Source organism: Cucurbita pepo, chromosome 18 (genome assembly GCF_057944985.1).
Source record: "Cucurbita pepo subsp. pepo isolate OVF chromosome 18, ASM5794498v1, whole genome shotgun sequence".
Taxonomy (NCBI): domain Eukaryota; kingdom Viridiplantae; phylum Streptophyta; class Magnoliopsida; order Cucurbitales; family Cucurbitaceae; genus Cucurbita; species Cucurbita pepo.
Genome location: NC_141815.1, coordinates 11,872,561 through 11,892,590, shown reverse-complemented (window position 1 = coordinate 11,892,590; position 20,030 = coordinate 11,872,561). Strand labels below are relative to the sequence as shown.

At 34.0% G+C, this 20,030-nt stretch overlaps 3 protein-coding genes across 8 annotated transcripts; 2 read left to right on the top strand and 1 right to left on the bottom strand.

Moving 5' to 3' along the window:
- The first annotated feature begins 619 nt into the window (after positions 1 to 619).
- On the top strand, positions 620 to 5,625 carry LOC111780288 (uncharacterized). Of its 5 annotated transcripts, none has more exons than XM_023660647.2 (12): positions 620 to 729; positions 1,233 to 1,338; positions 1,445 to 1,598; positions 2,305 to 2,359; positions 2,442 to 2,572; positions 2,652 to 2,741; positions 2,817 to 2,909; positions 3,539 to 3,808; positions 3,918 to 4,126; positions 4,324 to 4,548; positions 4,679 to 4,849; positions 5,161 to 5,625. In XM_023660647.2, exons 1-11 carry the CDS (start codon positions 635 to 637, stop codon positions 4,790 to 4,792), a joined length of 1,542 nt encoding a protein of 513 aa, XP_023516415.2. In that variant the 5' UTR covers positions 620 to 634; the 3' UTR covers positions 4,793 to 4,849; positions 5,161 to 5,625. The 5 variants fall into 5 exon arrangements, with proteins under 5 accessions (XP_023516415.2, XP_086975763.1, XP_086975762.1 ...); XM_087119637.1 differs by having other exon boundaries at positions 1,442 to 1,598; positions 2,442 to 2,545; XM_087119636.1 differs by having other exon boundaries at positions 1,442 to 1,598.
- On the bottom strand, positions 4,912 to 11,007 carry LOC111780290 (FKBP12-interacting protein of 37 kDa). Its single transcript, XM_023660653.2, has 14 exons — positions 10,868 to 11,007; positions 10,716 to 10,767; positions 10,569 to 10,630; positions 10,375 to 10,442; positions 10,217 to 10,253; positions 9,385 to 9,472; positions 9,232 to 9,296; positions 9,033 to 9,110; positions 8,690 to 8,737; positions 7,781 to 7,834; positions 6,477 to 6,638; positions 6,222 to 6,291; positions 5,432 to 5,487; positions 4,912 to 5,327 (listed from the first exon to the last, which is right to left on the bottom strand). Exons 1-14 carry the CDS (start codon positions 10,892 to 10,894, stop codon positions 5,157 to 5,159), a joined length of 1,038 nt encoding a protein of 345 aa, XP_023516421.2. The 5' UTR covers positions 10,895 to 11,007; the 3' UTR covers positions 4,912 to 5,156.
- Positions 11,008 to 16,874: 5,867 nt separating this feature from the next.
- LOC111780052 (short-chain dehydrogenase TIC 32 B, chloroplastic) lies at positions 16,875 to 20,016 on the top strand. 2 transcript variants are annotated; one of them, XM_087119379.1, is made up of 8 exons: positions 16,875 to 17,102; positions 17,584 to 17,803; positions 17,887 to 17,966; positions 18,806 to 18,959; positions 19,179 to 19,257; positions 19,405 to 19,492; positions 19,615 to 19,661; positions 19,780 to 20,016. In XM_087119379.1, the coding sequence occupies exons 1-8, from the start codon at positions 16,925 to 16,927 to the stop codon at positions 19,960 to 19,962; spliced, it is 1,029 nt and encodes a 342-aa protein (XP_086975505.1). In that variant the 5' UTR covers positions 16,875 to 16,924; the 3' UTR covers positions 19,963 to 20,016. The 2 variants fall into 2 exon arrangements, with proteins under 2 accessions (XP_086975505.1, XP_023516084.2); XM_023660316.2 differs by having other exon boundaries at positions 16,878 to 17,102; positions 17,572 to 17,803.
- The last annotated feature ends 14 nt before the right edge of the window (positions 20,017 to 20,030 follow it).

Genomic DNA, 20,030 nt, shown 5'->3' with positions numbered 1-20,030 from the left:
GTGAAGGAACTATTTTACTGTTTATTACTACAAAATAATAATAATAAAGAATTAATTAAATAAATAAAAGGCCGAAAATAATTACATTAAGTGGAGTAAAGTGATGTAGGATATTAAAAATTGCAATTATAGAAATTATGTGTGGTCACATACGGAATTTAATAAGGGTGAGAAATTCAATAATAAGATATTAATACATGAAAAATACATGACCCTAACTAATACTTTGTTGCAATCACCGAATAAATATAGAATAATTTTTAAAATTATAAAACTAAATATAGTCGCTGAATAAATGTGTGGTTAGAATAATTTTTAAGATTAAAAATCTAATATCACCATGGAATAAATGCATTTTTAAGAATAATTTTGAAGGTAGTAGAAAATGAATTGCTCAATTTTAAACTATAAAACCAAATACAATATTCAATTTAAAAAAAAAAAGTATTTTGCACTTTAAAATATTTTATTAAAAGAAAAAAAATAAACAGAGGAATTCGAGCCCATTGGAGTGTTGGGCTTCATAAAGGCCCATAGATTCGGTCCATACTAGCCCTTTAGAGACTCAAAACTGGGCCGAATCTTGCGCAATATAAAAGCACGGCGCGGTTAGAAGAAATGGCTCCAAAATAGAATGGAGGGCGAGACGCAGTCCGGTTCCGAGGAATTGCAGAATAGTCGATGCTCGTTTGTTTGGGATGAGAATTCGCAGCTGTACTTCCATTCCAGGTTTCTTTAACTATCCTCTCGTATATTGATTTCGTTTTATGGAATTTTAATGGCCAAATCAACGAACATTTAGGCAACAATATTTTTGAAAGGAAATTTGCTATTTCTTAAGTTGCTGATGATTTGAACGATAATTTTATAGATACAGGATTCAAACGAACATTTTAAGATAGCTTCGTAGAAAAGGCTTAATCGATGAGTAATCTTATTGTTCTATAACTTGAAATCACAATCAATTCGTAGTAATTTTGTTGATCTTCTTGTTTAATACATGACGATTTAATGTACTGAATAAAAACATGTCCTATATCAAACTGTTAGATGCTAAGTGTGCCGGTATCTTCACACAGTTTCTTCTAACCTGTGCGAAATTTTTTCGTACTGTTAGTCTGTTATTTCTTCACGAAGATTGTTCGCCGAATTTCAACATTTCTGCTTCCGTGTTGTCATTTCAACTTCATTTTCTACTTCAAATTGTTACTTACTTGCGTTACTTCCGGCAGTAGTGGATTTTATCACGATCCTGTTGCCGGTTGGTATTACAGCAGTCGAGATGGTTCGTATTACAAATTCGAAAACGGAAGCTATGTGCTGCTTCAGATGAACGAGGTATCGTAACTTGGTTGTTTATATGGTTATACTTATTGCTTTTCATATTCCCTGTGAGCTTCTTTCGTTCTGTGATTAATTCCTTGCCTTTTGAACATTGTAGCAGGATGAAGAATGTAAGACGTATCCTGATGATCCTGTTAAAGGCGAACCATGTAGACAAGTGTGTATTAGCGGCAGCGAGGATCACTCTTCATTTGAGGCCAGTGAAATTGATACTTCTAACTGCAAAGCAAGTGTTGGTGACGGACTACCATTAGGTAAGTTATCAATGCATGTAAATGTTCTTCAGCCAATTATGCTGCAGCTGCTTCGTTTTCATTTAGATATCAAGTTTGGCTGTCAACAAAGAGATGCTAATTCTATCGTTCTGGTCAATAGATCTAATTGATTACAGTTCCGAGTAAAGTTTCATTTGGCTTGTTTGGACCAGTACCGTGTATGCTTTGGATGACCTTAAATATACATCTTATATTGATCCAGACATTGTTATTTATAAAACTTCAGGATTCATTAATTTCCAAATGTGAATGCTGTTTAATATCTTCGTTAAAGTAGATGGTTGGATTGACCTTTGCCTCTGTTAAATTGCGGACATATATATTTTGTATTTAAATTACATGTTAAGGCATGGTAGATCCCTTTATTTTGACTTCAATATCTCATCTGTGCCCCTACTACTTGCCGAGTTTATACCATCTCAAATGGTAGGTATTTCGAAGTTTTTAAAACTCCACTGCCATTTGCTGCAACACCGTTGATGTTGTTGCTTCCATAACTACGCCTACAGCAATATCCCTCTAGTTGACTGTGAATGAACATTTAACGACCTTCGGTAAATGGATGAAGGATAACTGTAAACATATTACTAAGGAAGCTTTATTTTTTCAACAGCTCTTAATGCAGCCGATGTTGTCTTTAGTACTTAACTATCAAATAATGTACCAATTATTTTGTGTTTAACAGAAGTAGCAGAGGGCATTGGTGGTCATGAGCACGAGAATCCTCCCACATCTTTGTGGTATACTACATTTGGATGAGATACTAATTCAGTTTGTAGTTGTTTTTTGTTCTCTCTTTCATATACACTTTCACCTTTTTAGGTTAGAAGATACGCTTATTGATCTTTTTTTGTCCGGTTATTCCAATTCAGAAGTCATAGCCACTAATGACAGCATATCACCTACACCTTCAACGATTAATCATGGTAATAACTTTCAGTCATCAAGTAATGGTGTGTTCAAACTCTTCTCATGAAGTTAAGGCAATTTCATGGTTTTCATGAAATCAGAATGACTTTGGTTGTGGTACAGGCTATAGCGATACCCAAATGATGGAAGGTGAACGGTTCCAAGATGACAATCGTGCAATCGTGAATTCAAACGAAAGAGTATTAGATGGAGGTAATGCGGCCTCACTAGTTGAGAAAGTAATTTAATTACTACTGTGAAACTAGAATGACTTTGATTGTGGTTCAGGCTATGATGATACTCAGAGAATGGAAGGTGAGCGGCTCCAAGACGAAAATCATACTATATTGAATCCAAACGAAAGTGTATTATTAGATGAAGGTAAACGACTCTGCTATCATTTTGAAATTAGAAAATATGAACAACTAGGTTATCAGGTGTGTAGAATACGCAATACTAATTCTTTTTACCATCAGCATCAACACATGATTTTATGATTGAAATGTTAGGCTACTAACAAATTTTAATTATATTTTATATCATCAGATTGTTAGTTCTTTTTCAAAATGTTAATGTACGGTTTTATGTACTATTAATTAAATATTACACTGTAGATGACATATTTTTTAATAAGAAACAAGGCAATTAAATTGATCACAGTAAGGGAGAGCCCAAGGACAGGAGTAGAGAAAACCCCCTCCCAAAGAGGACCTATCAAAAAAAGGCTTTTCAATTTCTAATAAACATAGAAAGACTGTAACTACAAATGAAACTTTTTGAGTTGTGCTCCACCAAGAAGCCAGAAGCCATATGCTGGATACTATGAACAAAAGAATCCTCAATTATAATCGTCTCTAAAGACTATTATACACAATTACATTATTGCTTTTTTGCTTCAGCCAACTTTTCTTTTCCAGTATGTAATCTCGTGAAAGACTTATAGGAGATTAAATGTACGGTGCCGTAATATATTATCATATCATTGAATATCTTGTCCATTTTTCTTTAAGGTGTGTCCACGGATGAAGATAACTGGAGAGCCCAGTATGGTCAAGTCACTAATTATGGGGAAGCAATTCCCAAACTCTCTGTTGTGGATATCTGGGACTGGTCGACAGTGACGGAGTCCAGGACAGGGGGAAAGGGCAAAGTTATGAGGTTGGTTGGAAGACTGGTGAGGAAGTCTGCAAAGCTTCATCCTTCGGTGTCTTCAAACGGTGCTCTTCTTAAAACGGCTCCAGTATGTGAAGTACATTTAGATTTGGTACGAGTTGCAACCGGTAAGATAAATGTCTCTTTAATATGCATATTTCTAAATCCTTGGTCTGCTTTACCAGTTTCTTTTTCTTCTTTCTTACCATTCTATGGCAACCTGAAATTTACTTTCAGGGAAAATCTACAAGTTACATAATCCTAGTAAGAAGTATTTGACGTCCATGTCAACTTTTGATTCATCCAACCCTACAAAAGACTGGGGTTACCCCGATTTATTAGATAGGCCAACCGATCTCACTAATAACGAGGCAAAAGTTGCAAGCACAGGCACTGTTAGCATGTCTGCATCTACGTTGGTAGACAATCTCTCTGTGACTGTAAAGGTAAACTTTATATTACAGCGCAAGTCAAATATCTCTACGACCCTGTTTGACATGTTTTGTTTCTAATCGGCAAAGCTTGACCTCAGATGCAGAACTGGTGTTAAGAATTTAAAGCAAATAAATTCTTTCTTATTAATAATGCTCGGTCATTCTGCTAGATCTCGGCTTACTTCCAAATTACCTTTGTACAATCTCAGTGTTCAAGCCAAAATCAATATAGAGACAGAGCTGCTGAGAGAAGAGTCCTTCATGGTGGTTTTGGTGTTGGTCCTGGGCAGAAGAATTCAGCTACTGATCATGGTGATCTAACATCATCACCCCCTTATGGCTATTCCGAGAGCAGTCCAGCTGAAGCCTTGAATATCTCATTTGGAGAAGGTAGTTACGCACGAAAAACCTTAAAAAGCATGGGGTGGAAAGAGGTCTGTCATATCTATCCTTGGCACTTTTTTGGAGTGGTTCAAATGATTCCCGTTTGATTTTGAGGCCTGTATCTAAATAACTCAAAACGACTAAAAAAATACCAAGACGCTCATTTTTAATGGCTGACAGGGAGAGGGCCTTGGCAACAGCATGAAGGGCATGGTGGAACCACTTCAAGCTGTTGGAAATATTGGAAATGCTGGATTGGGCTGGCCTCAGGGAACCAAAAAACTCGACATCTAGTAATAATTTCTCAATTTGACCTTTACACTGTCAAGAGAGGCTTCTCCAGAAGTGATTGTAAGTCTCACTGTGGCCTTCTCTCTCAAATTATGACCATATCCTGAATAACAATGATAATAGGAAATCTAAATGTTGTGCTTTTTTCACATTTTACCTAAGAGGAAAAATAAATAACGACAAGTAAAATTAATCCTGATTTTCACCCCTGAAGTACAGCCGAGATACCTTCACTGTTCTCTCATAAAACATACTGTACTTAACGTAGCTGATAAATAAAATGTCACGGTAAGGAAATTGAATGTCATATACAGGAGGAAAACTTAGATCTGATCTGTTACAAAATTTTGATATCATCTATTTGATCTCAGCTTTCAGCATTGCCAGAAATCATAGCCTCGTCTTTGGGCATATTCTCGGTAGGTGGTGAATCAGCTTTATCATCCTCGACAATCGGGCTCTTCGGCTGTTCTAAAGTTTCCTTCAAGATTTGAAGTTCGCGGTCCTTCTCGGCTAGTTTTTCTTGCAAGACGATAACCTGAATTTCCATGAAGGAAGAATAAACAAAAGAAACTGATAAAATAGAAATCACAATTGACAAAGAACTTAGCAACAGATGTGTATAATAGGGATGGTGCCGACCAATTCGTTTGATCTCTCAACGTCATTTGTCAGCCCTTCCATATGTTTCTGCAAGGCTGCTCAGATTTGAGGTATGGACATTAGCAGGCAACAAGGTTATTTTAATTTACCATCAAAGTACAAACGGAATAATAATTGAATTTCATTTTGGTCCATTTGATAAGATAATATTATTTGGTGGATTGATTTTTTTACTTCTAAAAATTATAAGCTTATAAGTACTATTTCTACCTTTAAGTATCTTTTTTATATATTCATTTTCTTCTTTTAAAAACTCAACCTTAAATTTACATAAGAACCCAACCTAAATTTATATAATTCACTTTCTACCAATGTTTATAAGAACCCAACCTAAATTTATATCATTCACTTTCTACCAAAGTTTTTAAAAACCCAACCTAAATTTATATCACACTTTCTACCAATGTCTTTAAAAACCGACCTTAAATTTATATAATTCACTTTCTACCAATTTTTTAAAAAAACCCTGACCTAAATTTAAAATCATTCACTTTCTACCAATGTTTTTAAAAACTCAACCTAAATTTATATCATTCACTTTCTACCAATGTTTTTAAAATCCTAACCTAAATTTAAAAACGAAAAAAATTAGTTTTTAAAAAGTACTTTTTGTTTTCAGATTTTGACTAAGAATCGAATGGGAGGACACTGGCAAACAAACAAATAAAAATATAAAAATTCAAAAACGAAAACCTGATAACTTGAAAATAGAAAAGCTGCAGAGGGAACCTCAAGCAACAGAAACGGGCATTTCGCGATAGTTACAGACCTTCGTATTGACTTCTAAGTTCAGTATTTTGGGATTTCTGCAAGGCAAGCTTCATTCCTAATTCATGCATCTGCAGTCAAAGGGGAGGCGTGATTGATCACAAACGCATAGACTACAAAATTTCATGAGACCAGATCTATATATATATATTTCCAAATAGAGTAATAAGATGGTTAAAAAGTGAAAATAGGAATGTCAGGTGACATGATCGAAATACAAATTCAGAATAGCCACGAAGTTAATTAGTGGTCATACCTTTCCTTCAGCAGCTTGATTTCCTATCTCCTCATTTTCTTCTTGCAGAGTCCTGCATTTCGCCATTAGCATTTTACCCATCTTGCTAGACGGAGTAAAACTGACTGCGGCAATGTTATCTTGCAACTCCTTCACCTTTTTGTCTTTTTCTTCCACCAAGTTCTGCATGTCATCAAGCTTGTAATTAATTGTATGTGATAACATATAATTAAAATATAATTGATAAGAGCTAATCTAGGGGGATGTAAATCATGTTATTGGCCTACATATCTCAGCCGTTCTGGGGAGACAATCCGACATTTCCTGTTTTAGGGAAGACAAATGGAGAAAATGACACTCAAATTCAAAGCAAATTGAGGAGATGGATCTGAAAAATCTGACTTTATCTGGGAATGGGTCCATAGAAGGTGGAGAACAATGGGTTACCTGGACATACGGAAAACTTGTTTCCAAATAATAATAATAATAATAATAATAGGTAAGGTAAACTAGAACACACAATGCTTTCTCGAGACAAAATGCTTTCTCGAGACAAAAGATTTAGGCACTCGGGAACAAAATTCAGCAACCGTACTCCCCGTCTCACTCTGAAGATTTTTCAACATGCTCGCTGTTTTTTAAGCACGAGGAAAGTGTGAACTTCCGCAGGCCATTCCTCTAGTACGACCATAACAAGATTCCCTCATCTAGGAGGAGACTACTGTTTCCACAATGACTATATTGCTATTCATTAGCCCACAATTTAATTCAATTGTCTCACCGTTTTTTTTTCTTTTCTTTTTTTTTGGGGGGCGGGAGGGTCTAAAAAGGTAGAAAACTAGATTTCAAAACAGTTCTGACAAACCCCTCAACTCCCCTCATAACCCTCTAAACAAGCTGTGGGCCTCTTAGGAGTTTTAGAGGGATTGAAAGATTTGATGATGCACTTTGGGAGTTGGTTAGATTTAGCTTTGCGTTATAGGTTCCGTTAATTGGTCTTTTTATAATTACCAACTTGGTTTTATGCTTTAGATTGGGGTCCTTTCCTGTAATAGGGTTGGAGTTCTTTTGGTGGGCTCGTTTATAGTATGTCCCAAGATAAAAGCTTCGGTTTCTTATTATAAAAAATAAAATATTGCCAAGAATGGAACATGTAACATGAAGAAAGGATAGATAAATGACAAATGCTAAGATCATTAACACAAAAATATGTGGTGGTCATGCGATAATTATCCTGGTTAAGATTTTAGACCATCTTGCTTGAATGAAAAATATAAGAGGAAAGTATCAACGAGATAAATTTTCGTAGAGAATGTTAAACAGACCTTCAGACGAGTAAACTCTTCATGTATTGCAGGATCTAACAATAATCTCCTTGCCTGTTGAAGTTAGTGGTACACAAGTTAGTAAAACTTGGAGATTAGTGATTTTCCAACGTAAAGGCAAAAGGTCTATGTCTACAAACAAAATGAAGTAATAATTGAAGTTGAAGGTTTTTAAATCTGATATTACACATCACAGCAAGCATGTTTAATCAAATTATTTAAATGTTATGAAAATAGATAAAAAGTTGTATTAGTTTAAATAGCTTTACTCATCCATCGAAAATTATTTTGTTAACTAAACAAAAGCATCCTGTAGCAGACGTGAATCAATAAACTTAAACAGTTATTTACAAATCTTAAAGAGGCAATTGATCTTTTGATCAAATTGGCTTTTCCTCCACCTCCACCTCCAATAATTTTCAAAGAGACCCAATGTCAGCAAAAGACAATAAAGTTTTTTAACTGTAGAGTTTTGCGCCTAGAGGCTTGAATTTAGGATCTTGGAAAGAATTTTCATACACTTGAGGCCCTTCTTATTAGGGCCACCTTGGTATAGTCAAAATGGTTAGTCACCTCTACTCACATTCAAGACATTTACCATTGAGACAGTAACTAACGGTTCCATAGCTTAACAAAAGATATAAGAAGAAGAACAACCCTATGGAATATTCTCATCAATCAACTAAATCTAGCAAAGATAAACACATCAATATTTCGGTTCAAATATTACTTATAGAAGGAAAAGCAGAAAGGAAAAGCTGAAAGGAAAAGCTGGAAGGAAAAGCTGGAAGGAAAAGGCATATTAGAAAAGGCTATGAGAGTACATGAAAAGACAACAAAATTGTGCCATATTGAATACTAATGCACTTCTACAGTAGTAATAATAATAATATTTAGTTTTTTTAGTACCTGCATTGATGGTGGCTTCAGCTGTGCTTTCAAGTCCCGGACTGCAGCCTGGATATTTTAACAAAATTAGAAAAGCATGATCTCAAAAGTACTCGAAGAAACCAAAGTTGAAGTGGTAAATGAAGACAGAAGGAAATTGTGAAACAAGATGCAAATGAAAGGGTAATAAAGATAATATGGTTTGGTTTGCATCTGTACCAAGCCATATTAGCAATTTAAGACTTGGCACTACAAACAAAATATATTCCATTTTTATTATCTAAATACCTCACATATTCCATAGTAGAAGCAAATAAAAGATTATCTATCATTAAGTCTAAAAGGAAAGAAACGCAAAACTAGCCTTCAACTCTGCAATCTCCTGCTCTCGTTTTGCAAAAGTAACAATAAAAGCAGCTTCCTTCTTCTTTGCCTTTTCTAGCTGAAGGATGAAACAGATGTTACATTTTTGCATGACAAGATATCACATTCCTGGCTGAAAAGCATTATTATGTTCCAAAAGAGAATCTACACAACCAAACATGAAAAAATAATCAACAAACCTGGTCTCTTGCAGACTCCTCTGATGACTTCAGGGATTGAAGATAATTGACCACATATTTAGGTTCTACACAGAAACATAAATTGTTTCACGATGAGCAGTTCAAATAGGATGACAAAACAAAAATGCACATCTCAGGGTTCAACAGGCTAACCAGGGGAAGCCCCAGCAGGAATGAAATTCTCGTTCTGAAATGAAGAAATCCACTTCTGAATCTCAGACTTAGCAGTTTCAAGCTCTGTCTGAAACCAAGGTCAATCCAGTAAGTAATTAAACTTTATATACGAACATCCTTGCATAATGCTTCTGTAATTTTTTCTAGGAAATGCTTCGCTAAATAATAAGTAGCTATCCAAACTCAATGTGAGAATGGTAGTAGGCTACAGATCGTAGTGATTTCAACAATAGCATGAAATGTTCGAGACCATGGTATGGCTACATCAGCATCAGCTTTGTTTCCAGAGCCCTTAGTGAGGATTACTAAATCTACTGAACAGGTTTCTTAAGCCTTGAATAAAATTTTCATGGATTACAAGCATCCTGCATAACTTTCTTTGGAACTTGCATACTCTTTAGTTTCTTTTGGAGAATTACCAAGAGAAATAGCTAGTTTACAAGTTTTTATTGGATTATTTCATTAGATTCAAGTAGGATTTTGATTGTTATTCAATAGAATTTTACGTAGATTAGATCTCTCTAAGCATACACTACCATATGGTTTTAGGTTATGCGTTTCATTAAATTTTAAAACATGAAGGAGTTTGATATTAAAACGGCAAGATGCTGAATATCAGGTACTGAATGACAAGACAGTAGAATTTCTATTATTAGATTCATAGGCATCCATCTAACATAAAGATCCAAAGGATCGATGAGTCTACAAGCAAGACTAAGACACATTCATGAGAAAACTGAACAAACGCAGCGAATTTCTGGCAATGAAGAATGAAGACAAGGAGACATGCTAAGATAACCGAAAAACATACCCGGCATGTTGCAAGCGTATCCTCGCAGCTTTTCAGACTGCACGCGAAGTTTCAGAATAAATAAATTTACATGAGGAACTCGAAGGCTCAGTGCCTTTCAACAGTGCGCATTTAAGATATTTCGAAATATTTATCAATCACCGAAAATAATACAATACCTCTCTCGAAGAGACAGAATCATTCCTGTCGCTACACCTGGAGCAGTTTCTTCTACTTTAGAGTTAGCCTACATTGAAGCAATTAGAGTTAACCACAAATCAACATCACATCGAACATTAAATAAAGTGAAGATGGAGCAATAACGCAAGCTCACGAGGAAAACTAGCGAATCGGGTAGGTAAGGTAGAAATACCTTTTTGGAGCCAAAGAAGTCGTCCTCGTCATCTTCAAGATCTCCAAAACCTCTCTTATTTCCTACGTTTTCATAAACATAACATTAAATCAGTAAACACAGGCTAATCACACGCCAATGATTCGTTTCAAGGAACGCGAAGTGAACCTGAATGCCTATTGCTGTGCGTTCCAGTGAAGTCGCCTCCAAAATCATCATCCTGAAAAAGTGAAGAAATCAAATAGAAACTCTGAGAAACAAACCTCTAGAACTCGCGTAAAAAGAACACGGAGCAGTGAACATAAGTCGGAGAAACTAACATCGTCGAGATGAGCGTGCGACGCCATGGAATGAAAACCCTAGGAAACTGAGCTTCTCACCAGCAAATGCAACAAGGAACCGCGAGCACTGCAAATGTTAGCGAGGGAAGCTAGCTGAGAGAATTAAATCCAAAAACGAATGGCGATGTCACATCCATAAAAACAGTATATGTATCATTCGGCTTCTCTCGTTGAAAGGCCGGGTATTGGCCCACTAAGGCCCAAAATCTTTTAACAAGCCCAATTTGGGGAGTCCAACGGCCCAACGAAATGTTAAGGCCATAAGCCCATCCTGCTTCTATCATATATTGAAGTACTTCTTTCCCAAGTACTTTTGGAAAAGCACCGGTTAATATTCTTCTTATTATTAATAGCATTTTAAATATTTATTTATTATTTTCAAAATAATTTTATATTAATTATTACTAAATTAATTTTATTTAAAGAAAGCAAAGGGATACAAAGGGGAGGCTTAATGGTAATTTTAGAGTACTTTTAAAGTAACTTTTATCCCTTTTTTCTATTCCATAATTTTTTTTCTTTCAGGTTAACGAAAAGCTACTATAAAAGTTATTTTTTTTTTCTTTTTACGATTCAAGGATAAAAAAAAAAAAAGAAATTAACCTCGGTAATTATCAGTATTTTAATTCTAAATTATTATTTTGATAAGAAAATAAAAAATAAAAAACACAATTAGACGGTGTTTGGATGCGATTTTAATATAATCTCTCGTTCCCTTCCATGTCGGCAAGGAGGGAGTATGCTAAGTTTAAGAATAACAAAAATCATATTAATCATTCTCTATTTTATATTAATTAAAACCTTTTTCGTCTTTATAATTTTAAATTAAAACCACTTTTTGTTTAGATATGTTCATACGTAAAGACAAACAACCTTTAGCCTAAAAGATTAAAATCGTTTAATTAAAAGCTTAATATATTTGTTAAGACGTGAATGGCTCAAATAAAATAATAATAATAATAGTAATTAATTATTATTACTAATAATTGATATCCGCATAGACTATCATATTACTAATAATAATCTACACGTTAGATGAGTCATCAAAGGCATACATGGACTTTTGCTCTGTCCCCATTCTGGCCCGTGATTGACTCATGCCTTGCGGGACCCACCTGTGGGCCTACGTGGTCTCCCACGATTGGCGAGTAGCACGTGCGGGCTAAGCACCCAACCAATTTAATATCATTATCTCTTTGGGAAAAGAAAATAATAACTTTTCCAAAAATCTTATGGTTAACCAGAAAATGGGTTTACGGTGAGAATCCAACTAGAATGGGTTAGTGTACCACTTGACCATTAGCATTGTTTTTAAAGGTTTTTTTTTTTTTTTTTTTTTTTTTTTTTTTTTTTTTCATATTTAAAATTTTATAATGTCATTCTTAGCCTTTATCGATTTTTTTTTTGTCATTAAATTTATTTTTCAAGATATCGTTTAGAAAAGTCACTGGAAGACGTATTCACGGAAATATACAAAAAGAAAGGAATCAAGGGTTTAGAAAATTCATCTCAATTTACGAGCTGATTTTTTATTCTCTTGGCCAATTTTACGAGAAGCAAGTCTAGAGGGCTTTATCTCCCAACAGCTTGTCCTTGTGAGATCCCACATCGATTGAAAAGAGTAACAAAACATTCTTTTTAAGGGTGTGAAAACCTCTCCATAGAATACGCATTTTAAAATTGTGAGGCTGACGACAATAAGTAACGAGCCAAAGCGGACAATATCTGCTCATAATGGACTTGGAGTATTGAAATCGATTGGTGTGTCAGCGAGAACTCGGGCCTCCATAGGGTAAATTATGAGATCTCATATTCGTTGGAGAGGGAAACATAATATTTCTTATAAGAATGTGAAAACATCTCCCTAGTAGACACATCTTAAAATTGTGAGGCTGACGGTAATACGTAATGAGATAAGGCGAACAATATCTACTAGTAGTGGACTTGGACTGTTACAGCCCTCACCCGATAGTGGAATTGCTAAATTCTCGTGGAAGCAAACCGAGTTGGTTGGTGTGTGTAAGGAGAAAGAGGCGAAGATGATTAAGTCTTAAAAGTGTTTAGAAATTTTGTCAAACGTCAAGAAAGGGAAGACAAGGCAGAGAGAATGGTGGGATTGGTTTTTGTCTACATGTTTCTCCTAGTTCACCCTTCCCCCTCCAATTACTCAAAAAAATTATAGATTAAATAAATAATACAAATATCGTTTAGATATATATATTTTATTTAAAATCATAATCATTTTCTTAAATTCAAACATTAATGCAATTTTTAAAAAAATAAAATAACCACGATCAAAAGGGACTTGAAACGAATAATTAATTTAAATTATATAAAAATTAATCGATAGAAAGAATATGAGATTTGGTAGAAGTATGATTAGGGCAACCACATTAGTTTAACTTATAATTATCTCTAAGAAAAGAAGGTAAAAGGTAGAGGAAGAAGAAGGCTAAGTAGAGTTTAGGAAATGATGTTATGAACTATTTTCAACTTTTTTTTTTAAAAAAAAAATACTGTTTTCATTGACTAAAAAAAAAAGGATTATGTTTATGAAGACCAGAAATTATGTAGGTAATGAAGTAATAAAGTGATATTATGTTGCATAATTAAGTGGAAGTACTTGGTTAATTATGCGAAACCTCTTTCTTTTGTGCACACCATTTGAAGCCATCATTCATTATGGATTGGATGCCATTAAAACTCCAAAAATAATTCATAAATCCAAATTTTAATTTATTATTATTATTTTTTTTTTGCATTGTTTAAGGTAATTTTGGATAATTATAACTGTCATTACCAACTGACACTCTTAAGATACAATGTCAAAGGGACATTATTTCATTATTGTAGGTCCAAAATCCCATTTATTTGTAAGTTAGAATGATTATCACAGTTTAAAATTAAAAATGTTAATTAAAACCACATAATCTTTTATCTAAACATTATCATTTTTGTTTAGGTTCCACTCTATATGGTTGTTAGTGTAAGGTTTTTGAGATTTGTGCTCGTTTTTTCCCAAATTTTTTTATAATGATCTTGAATTCAAGCTCTATCCACCCTTCTCTATTTTGAGGGATTCTTCATATTTAGGCTTTCTGATTTTCAGGACCAGTAACAAACGATTAGGAATAAGAAGAGGGGTATCAGTGGGTCTTTCGTATGTTACTATAGCACGAAATCATGAAGAAGCTAGAGTAGCTTAAAAAGACAGTGGCGTCTAGGCGTTGAGAGTGTCTGTTGTCTTTGTAGAATAAGAATAGGCTCCTTTAATACTCGAAAGATATCTATTTAAACGATGTTGGAACCCACGAGCGTCGGGTGGGAGGAACCAAAAGTTTGGAAGGAAATAATATAAGACAAACTTGAGGTACACACAAGATTTATTTTAAAAAAATTTGAAAATGTGATGATGAGAGATGATCAGCTTTTGTATCCAAGAAGCATATACATATGAATTAATGCATGTACATTTTTATGTCTACCAAACTCCAAAATATACAAAGTGGGTTTCCCCAAAATCAATTAAATCCATTCACTTTTTGCACATTTTTTTGTGCGCATGGCACCAAATTATGGGGAAAGAAAAGCACCAACTTAGTTGGAACCAAACAAAAAAATATTCCACATGCATCCAGATGATATTGTAACACCTCACTAGACAAACAGTTGTGGAAGAAGGTTCTTTCAACAATATATTTGAACAAAAAAAAAAAAAAAAAAAAAAAATCGAACTTCTAATTTCAATTACACGCTCGAGTTGGCCGTTTAAGCTTCAATCTACTCAAAAACAAATATAATATTACAGAGTGTATACAAATAAAATCTGACAACTTAAACTACAACGGTAAAAATTGGGTTGAGTTAGATTTTTTTTTTTTTTTAATTTGGGTTGGGTGAGTTTGAATTTTTGAAGATTTTAGATTTCCCGTTATGGGTCAAGTCAACCCAACCAATTTAAAAGTAGTTACAACCCAACCATACTTTTAAGATTATTATGAAAATTAAGAATATTTCACAAGAGTGTTGGGTTAAGTTATGAATTTTATTTGAGTTGTTCGAGTCACCAACTTAGATTGGCTCGAAAAATTTCACCAATCTAATTGAACCCACGTACATTTTGAATTAGCGTTGTTACTAAGTTAACTCAGATAAATATTTGGAATATTTTGGTAAGATGGAAAGAGATGAGGAAGAGAGAGAATACATGTAAGCAAGTTGGGAAACAAAAATGGGGCCCAAATTCCATGAACATATCATATGAGTTTTGGCACCACCATGGTTAAGTAGTCAAGCTCAAGTGCTAGGGTTTGGTCTCTCAAAGTTGCAACATTTGCCATCATTTCTCAAAGCATATAAGGATGAGCAAATTGACCCTTTTTTTTCTTTTTTCTTTTTTCTTTTTTCTTTTTTTAATTTCCCCTTAAATTATTATTATTTTTTTAATTTTAAGGGAACAAAAGTCGCATGCAGCAAAAGCATTCTTGTCTCCAATGCTAATGTATTATAATGCCACCTTTTTACTCATGACCTGATCAAATCTCATGTCAATATTATATTTATTTTTTTTCCCATTTTCTTTCTTTATTTATTTTCTTTCAAAAATATTTAATAATTTGTAATAATATTTAGTCATTAGTAGGTTTCTAGATGCACTCGTGTGGGAAATCAGCTTGGTTTCACACCCTAAGCGCTCGCATGCATATGCAGAAAATAAGATCTTTTCAACTTTAGATTATGCCACAAAATTATCTTAATCAATAACATTAATTCATATAAATATTAAAATCGATAAATTTTAGTAGAAAATAACTTAGTTTTTCATTTAAGATCGAATCTCGTATTATTTTTAAAGTATAATTCGGGTTGAACTTCTAATCTAATTATTTCGAGAATTTAAATTTTGATTATATTTATTATTGATTGGATGCTAAATTTTTCATTGAAAAATATAAAAGAATTATGAATAAAAAGTGGTTGCTTTAAAAGGGAATAAATTACTTGAAAAACAATCAAACTTTTTTATTTTTAATTTTTTTTTTTAAATTTTATTTTGCTTTGAGATAGGAAGGGCCACTCCACTCGTGAGTCTAACCACAAAATGGAAAACATCTAATGAAGACAGACAGCAATCATGAAAAATAAAAAATAAAGACAAACAACGGACGGTGCTGATCTCTTCATTACAAATTTACATTAATTCCTCCTCTATCATCACCCTAATTAAGATTATTAGTATCATTTGTCTTCTTAAATCATTGCTAAATTTGAAATAAACATAAATCTTTCTTTTTAATCAATATTTGTTTATTCAAATAATGTAATGCATAAAACAGCTCAAATACATTTTAAATTGCATTTTAATTTACGAACCTTGGTTAAAAATTTAGGTAAGGTTTAATAACAATTTCGTTTATATTTTTAAAATTTATGTTTACTTCCTATTTTGTAAGAGCTCATGCCTATCGCCCTGGAGATTTAATGTGGAATTTTACAATCCACCTCTTTGGGGGTTAGCGTCCTCGCTGGCACACCGCCCGAAGTCTGGTTCTGATACCATTTGTAGCTAACGCTAGTAAATATTGTCTTATTTGGACTTTCCCTCAAAGTTTTAAAACGCTAGGGAGAGCTTTCCACACCTTTATAAGAAACATTTTATTCTCATCTCAAACACTTAAATTTTATTTAAATTTTATAAATTTTAGTTTTTGAAAATAATAGTGAATGAAGTTAGTAGTAAAAATAATGGTTATTAACCAATATTTTTAATCGGTCGATCATTTGCCGTAGATTTTCTTTTTCGGAGGGTTTGATCTCGACCAATCATAGGACAGGAACAGCGTAAGGTGATAATCTGACATGCACACCATCCGGTGGACAGTTGTGAGCAACCCACCTTGATAGGGTGGTCATCAAGCTACCTGAAAATTCCCCCTTTTTTTTAACTTTTTCCTTTTTGCTGTGATTTAAAATATTATTAATGAGAGGGGCAGCACGGGCAGCGAGTGTCGTCGGCCATTTTTGGGGTTTTAAAAAATGAAAATGGCGTTTTCAGTTTCCATAATTCTAAGTTTGGGAAAACTGATGAAGGATACTCTAAGATACTTGACAGGAATCGCCGGCCCCAGCGGCTATGGCTCCAAATCCACCGCTGAACAAGTCACTCAATGTTCCTCTTTCTCTTCCACTTCTCAACTCACTGCCATTATCACCGGTAATTCTCATCAATTTCAATCATAATCTCTCTAATTATATATATATATATATATATATATATATATATATATATATATATATATATATATATATTTCCATGAAAGGCTAATAATAACGCCTTTCAGACCTTTGAACTCCGATAATTTCATCTAATTCTTGAAGTTTGGAGCCTAAAATTAATATATTATATTGTGATTAATTCATGCATGGGATAGCCGTTGGATGATGAAAGTCTCACCTCTGCTAATTTAAAGAATGATCATGAGTTTATAAACAAAGAATACTCTCCCCATTCCATTGGTACGAGACCTTTTAAGGAAGTCCAAAACAAAGTCATAAGAGCTTATGCTCAAAGTGGACAATATCATACGATTGTGGTGTGGAGAGTGTAGTCGTAATTTTATTTTTCTTTTTGTGAGGAATTTTCAAATTATAAATAAAAATCTTTTTATTTTAATTTTGAAAAGGAGCAACTTCAGGAATTGGGGCGGAAACAGCAAGAGTATTGGCAAAGAGGGGAGTGAGAATAGTGATGCCTGCAAGAGACATGAAAAAGGCAGCCCAAGTGAAAGAAGCAATTCAAAGGGAGAGCCCTGAGGCTGAGATTATTGTGTGCGAGATTGATCTCAGCTCCTTGGCTTCTGTCCAAAGCTTCTGTAGTCACTTTCTTGCTCTTCGTCTCCCACTCAACATTCTCATGTAATTATTCTCTCTCCATTTTTCATCTCTTTATAAATATATATTTTCAATTTTAAAAAAAGAAAATCAATTTTTATATGCAGAAATAATGCAGGAGTCTTCTCTAAGAATTTGGAGTTCTCCGAAGACAAACTTGAGTTGACATTTGCTACAAATTATTTGGGTATTCTACTAAATCTTCATCTATGTTTATATATATATATATATATTTTCTTTTAATATAATCTAAAATGTAATTTTTTTGTGTGAATATGAACATAGTCTAATTAATTTAGATATATATCAAGATTAATTAGAATTAGTTAATCATCTCAGTTAATAGTGATGAATTAGGGTTAATTAAGTCCATTGAAATTACCTCTTTTTTTTTTTTTTTTTTTTTTTTTTTTTTTCTCGCCGAAGGAGGGGAGAAAAAAGGAAGAAGACAAACCGACCAGGTGTAAAACGATATATTTTAGGAGGGCAACAATGTATGGTGGCGTATCTGGCGGTGGGGCCCGACTTGAGAAAATATGCACCAAACACAAATGAGTGTAGAGACAAGTGCAACCCGGGGCCCCCCCACCTGCCCATCCGATCCACCAACCCGCTCCACCCGTCTCCCTTGGTCTCCCTGGGTTTCTGCACTTTAAATGAAATTTTAGGTTAAATTGTAATTTAACCTAAAGTTTCTTTTAAACATTTTCTATTTTATCAATGAATTTTTAAAAATTTAAAGACATATTAGACTATTTTTTAAAAAATTTATTGACCAAATACACATAAACTTAAAAATTATAATTTAACTAAATTATTTGCTGTAAAAACTTTATAATCATAAATGAGATCGACAACTTTTAACAAGCTTGGTAGATGCTTCAAACTTTTTGGAAAGCATCTTCCCCACGTGAATGTGAAATATTTATTAACGTAAAATGAAAAAAGAAATGATGGAATTCAAATTCTTGAACTTCTACTATGTTAATTTATTATTATTTAATTATAATTTTTTTTTGGTGGCAGGACATTATTTTCTGACGGAGACCCTGTTAGAGAAAATGATAGAAACAGCGGCCAAGACGGGCATTGAAGGAAGGATTATCAACGTCTCTTCGGTGGTGCATGGCTGGGTGAAGAAAGATGGTTTAAGCTTTGGTCAGATGCTCAACCCAAACAAGTACGGGCCTCATTTATACTGAGAATTGTTGGGAGGGAGTCACACATTGACTAATTAAGTAGATAATGGTAGATTTACAACTAAATACATTTTCATTGATACGAGTCTTTTTGAAAAAATCAAAAGTTAAGCTATGAGTTTATGCTTAAAAGTGGACAATATCATAAGATTATAAAGGTCGTAATTCCTCACAATTTATGTATTGTGTTTTATTTGCAGTTACAATGGGACTCGTGCATATGCACAGTCAAAACTGGCCAATATTTTGCATGCCAAGGAAGTGTCAAGACAGCTTCAGGTAGGTTCTTCTGGTAGCATTCGGCATTCTTCTCTTAAATAGAAGAGCCCTCAACAATATTATTCCCAGCTACCTAGCTAACAGTTCAAATGAGAAATGGAAGAGGTTTGAATGACTCACCCGAGTTCTTTGTTTGTGGGATGGCAGGGAAGAAATGCCAGAGTGACCATAAATGCAGTACATCCAGGAATTGTAAAAACTGCTATCATAAGAGCTCACAAGGGCTTTATCACAGGTATGGACTATATTACTACCTGCAACTTCGCTGTTACTTAGTTCATATGCATATGAATCATGTCAAGTTCATCCTTCAACACGAGCAGGACAGAACCTGACTTCTCAAACTTTTCTGTGCAGATTCTTTGTTTTTTATGGCATCAAAGTTGCTAAAAACTACAAGTCAGGTGTGATTAAGCAGAAGCAATAAATAAATCTACTCCCCTCTTCCCCACAAAAAGAACAAAAAAAAAAAACACCATTCATGATTGATTTAACTCACAAAATACATAAATGGCTATGCAGGGAGCATCAACAACATGCTATGTAGCACTGAGTTCGCAAACAGAAGGAAAGAGTGGAAAATTTTACGCAGATTGTAACGAGACAAACTGCTCATCCCTGGCCAATGACGAGTTAGAAGCACAAAAGCTTTGGACTCGAACTCGCAACTTAATCAATAAACAACTAAGCAAACTTTCCACTTAATCAAATATTATTCAACATTTGTAAAAAAAAAAAATCCAGGTTAGACGAGATGTACATAGGCTTGTCAT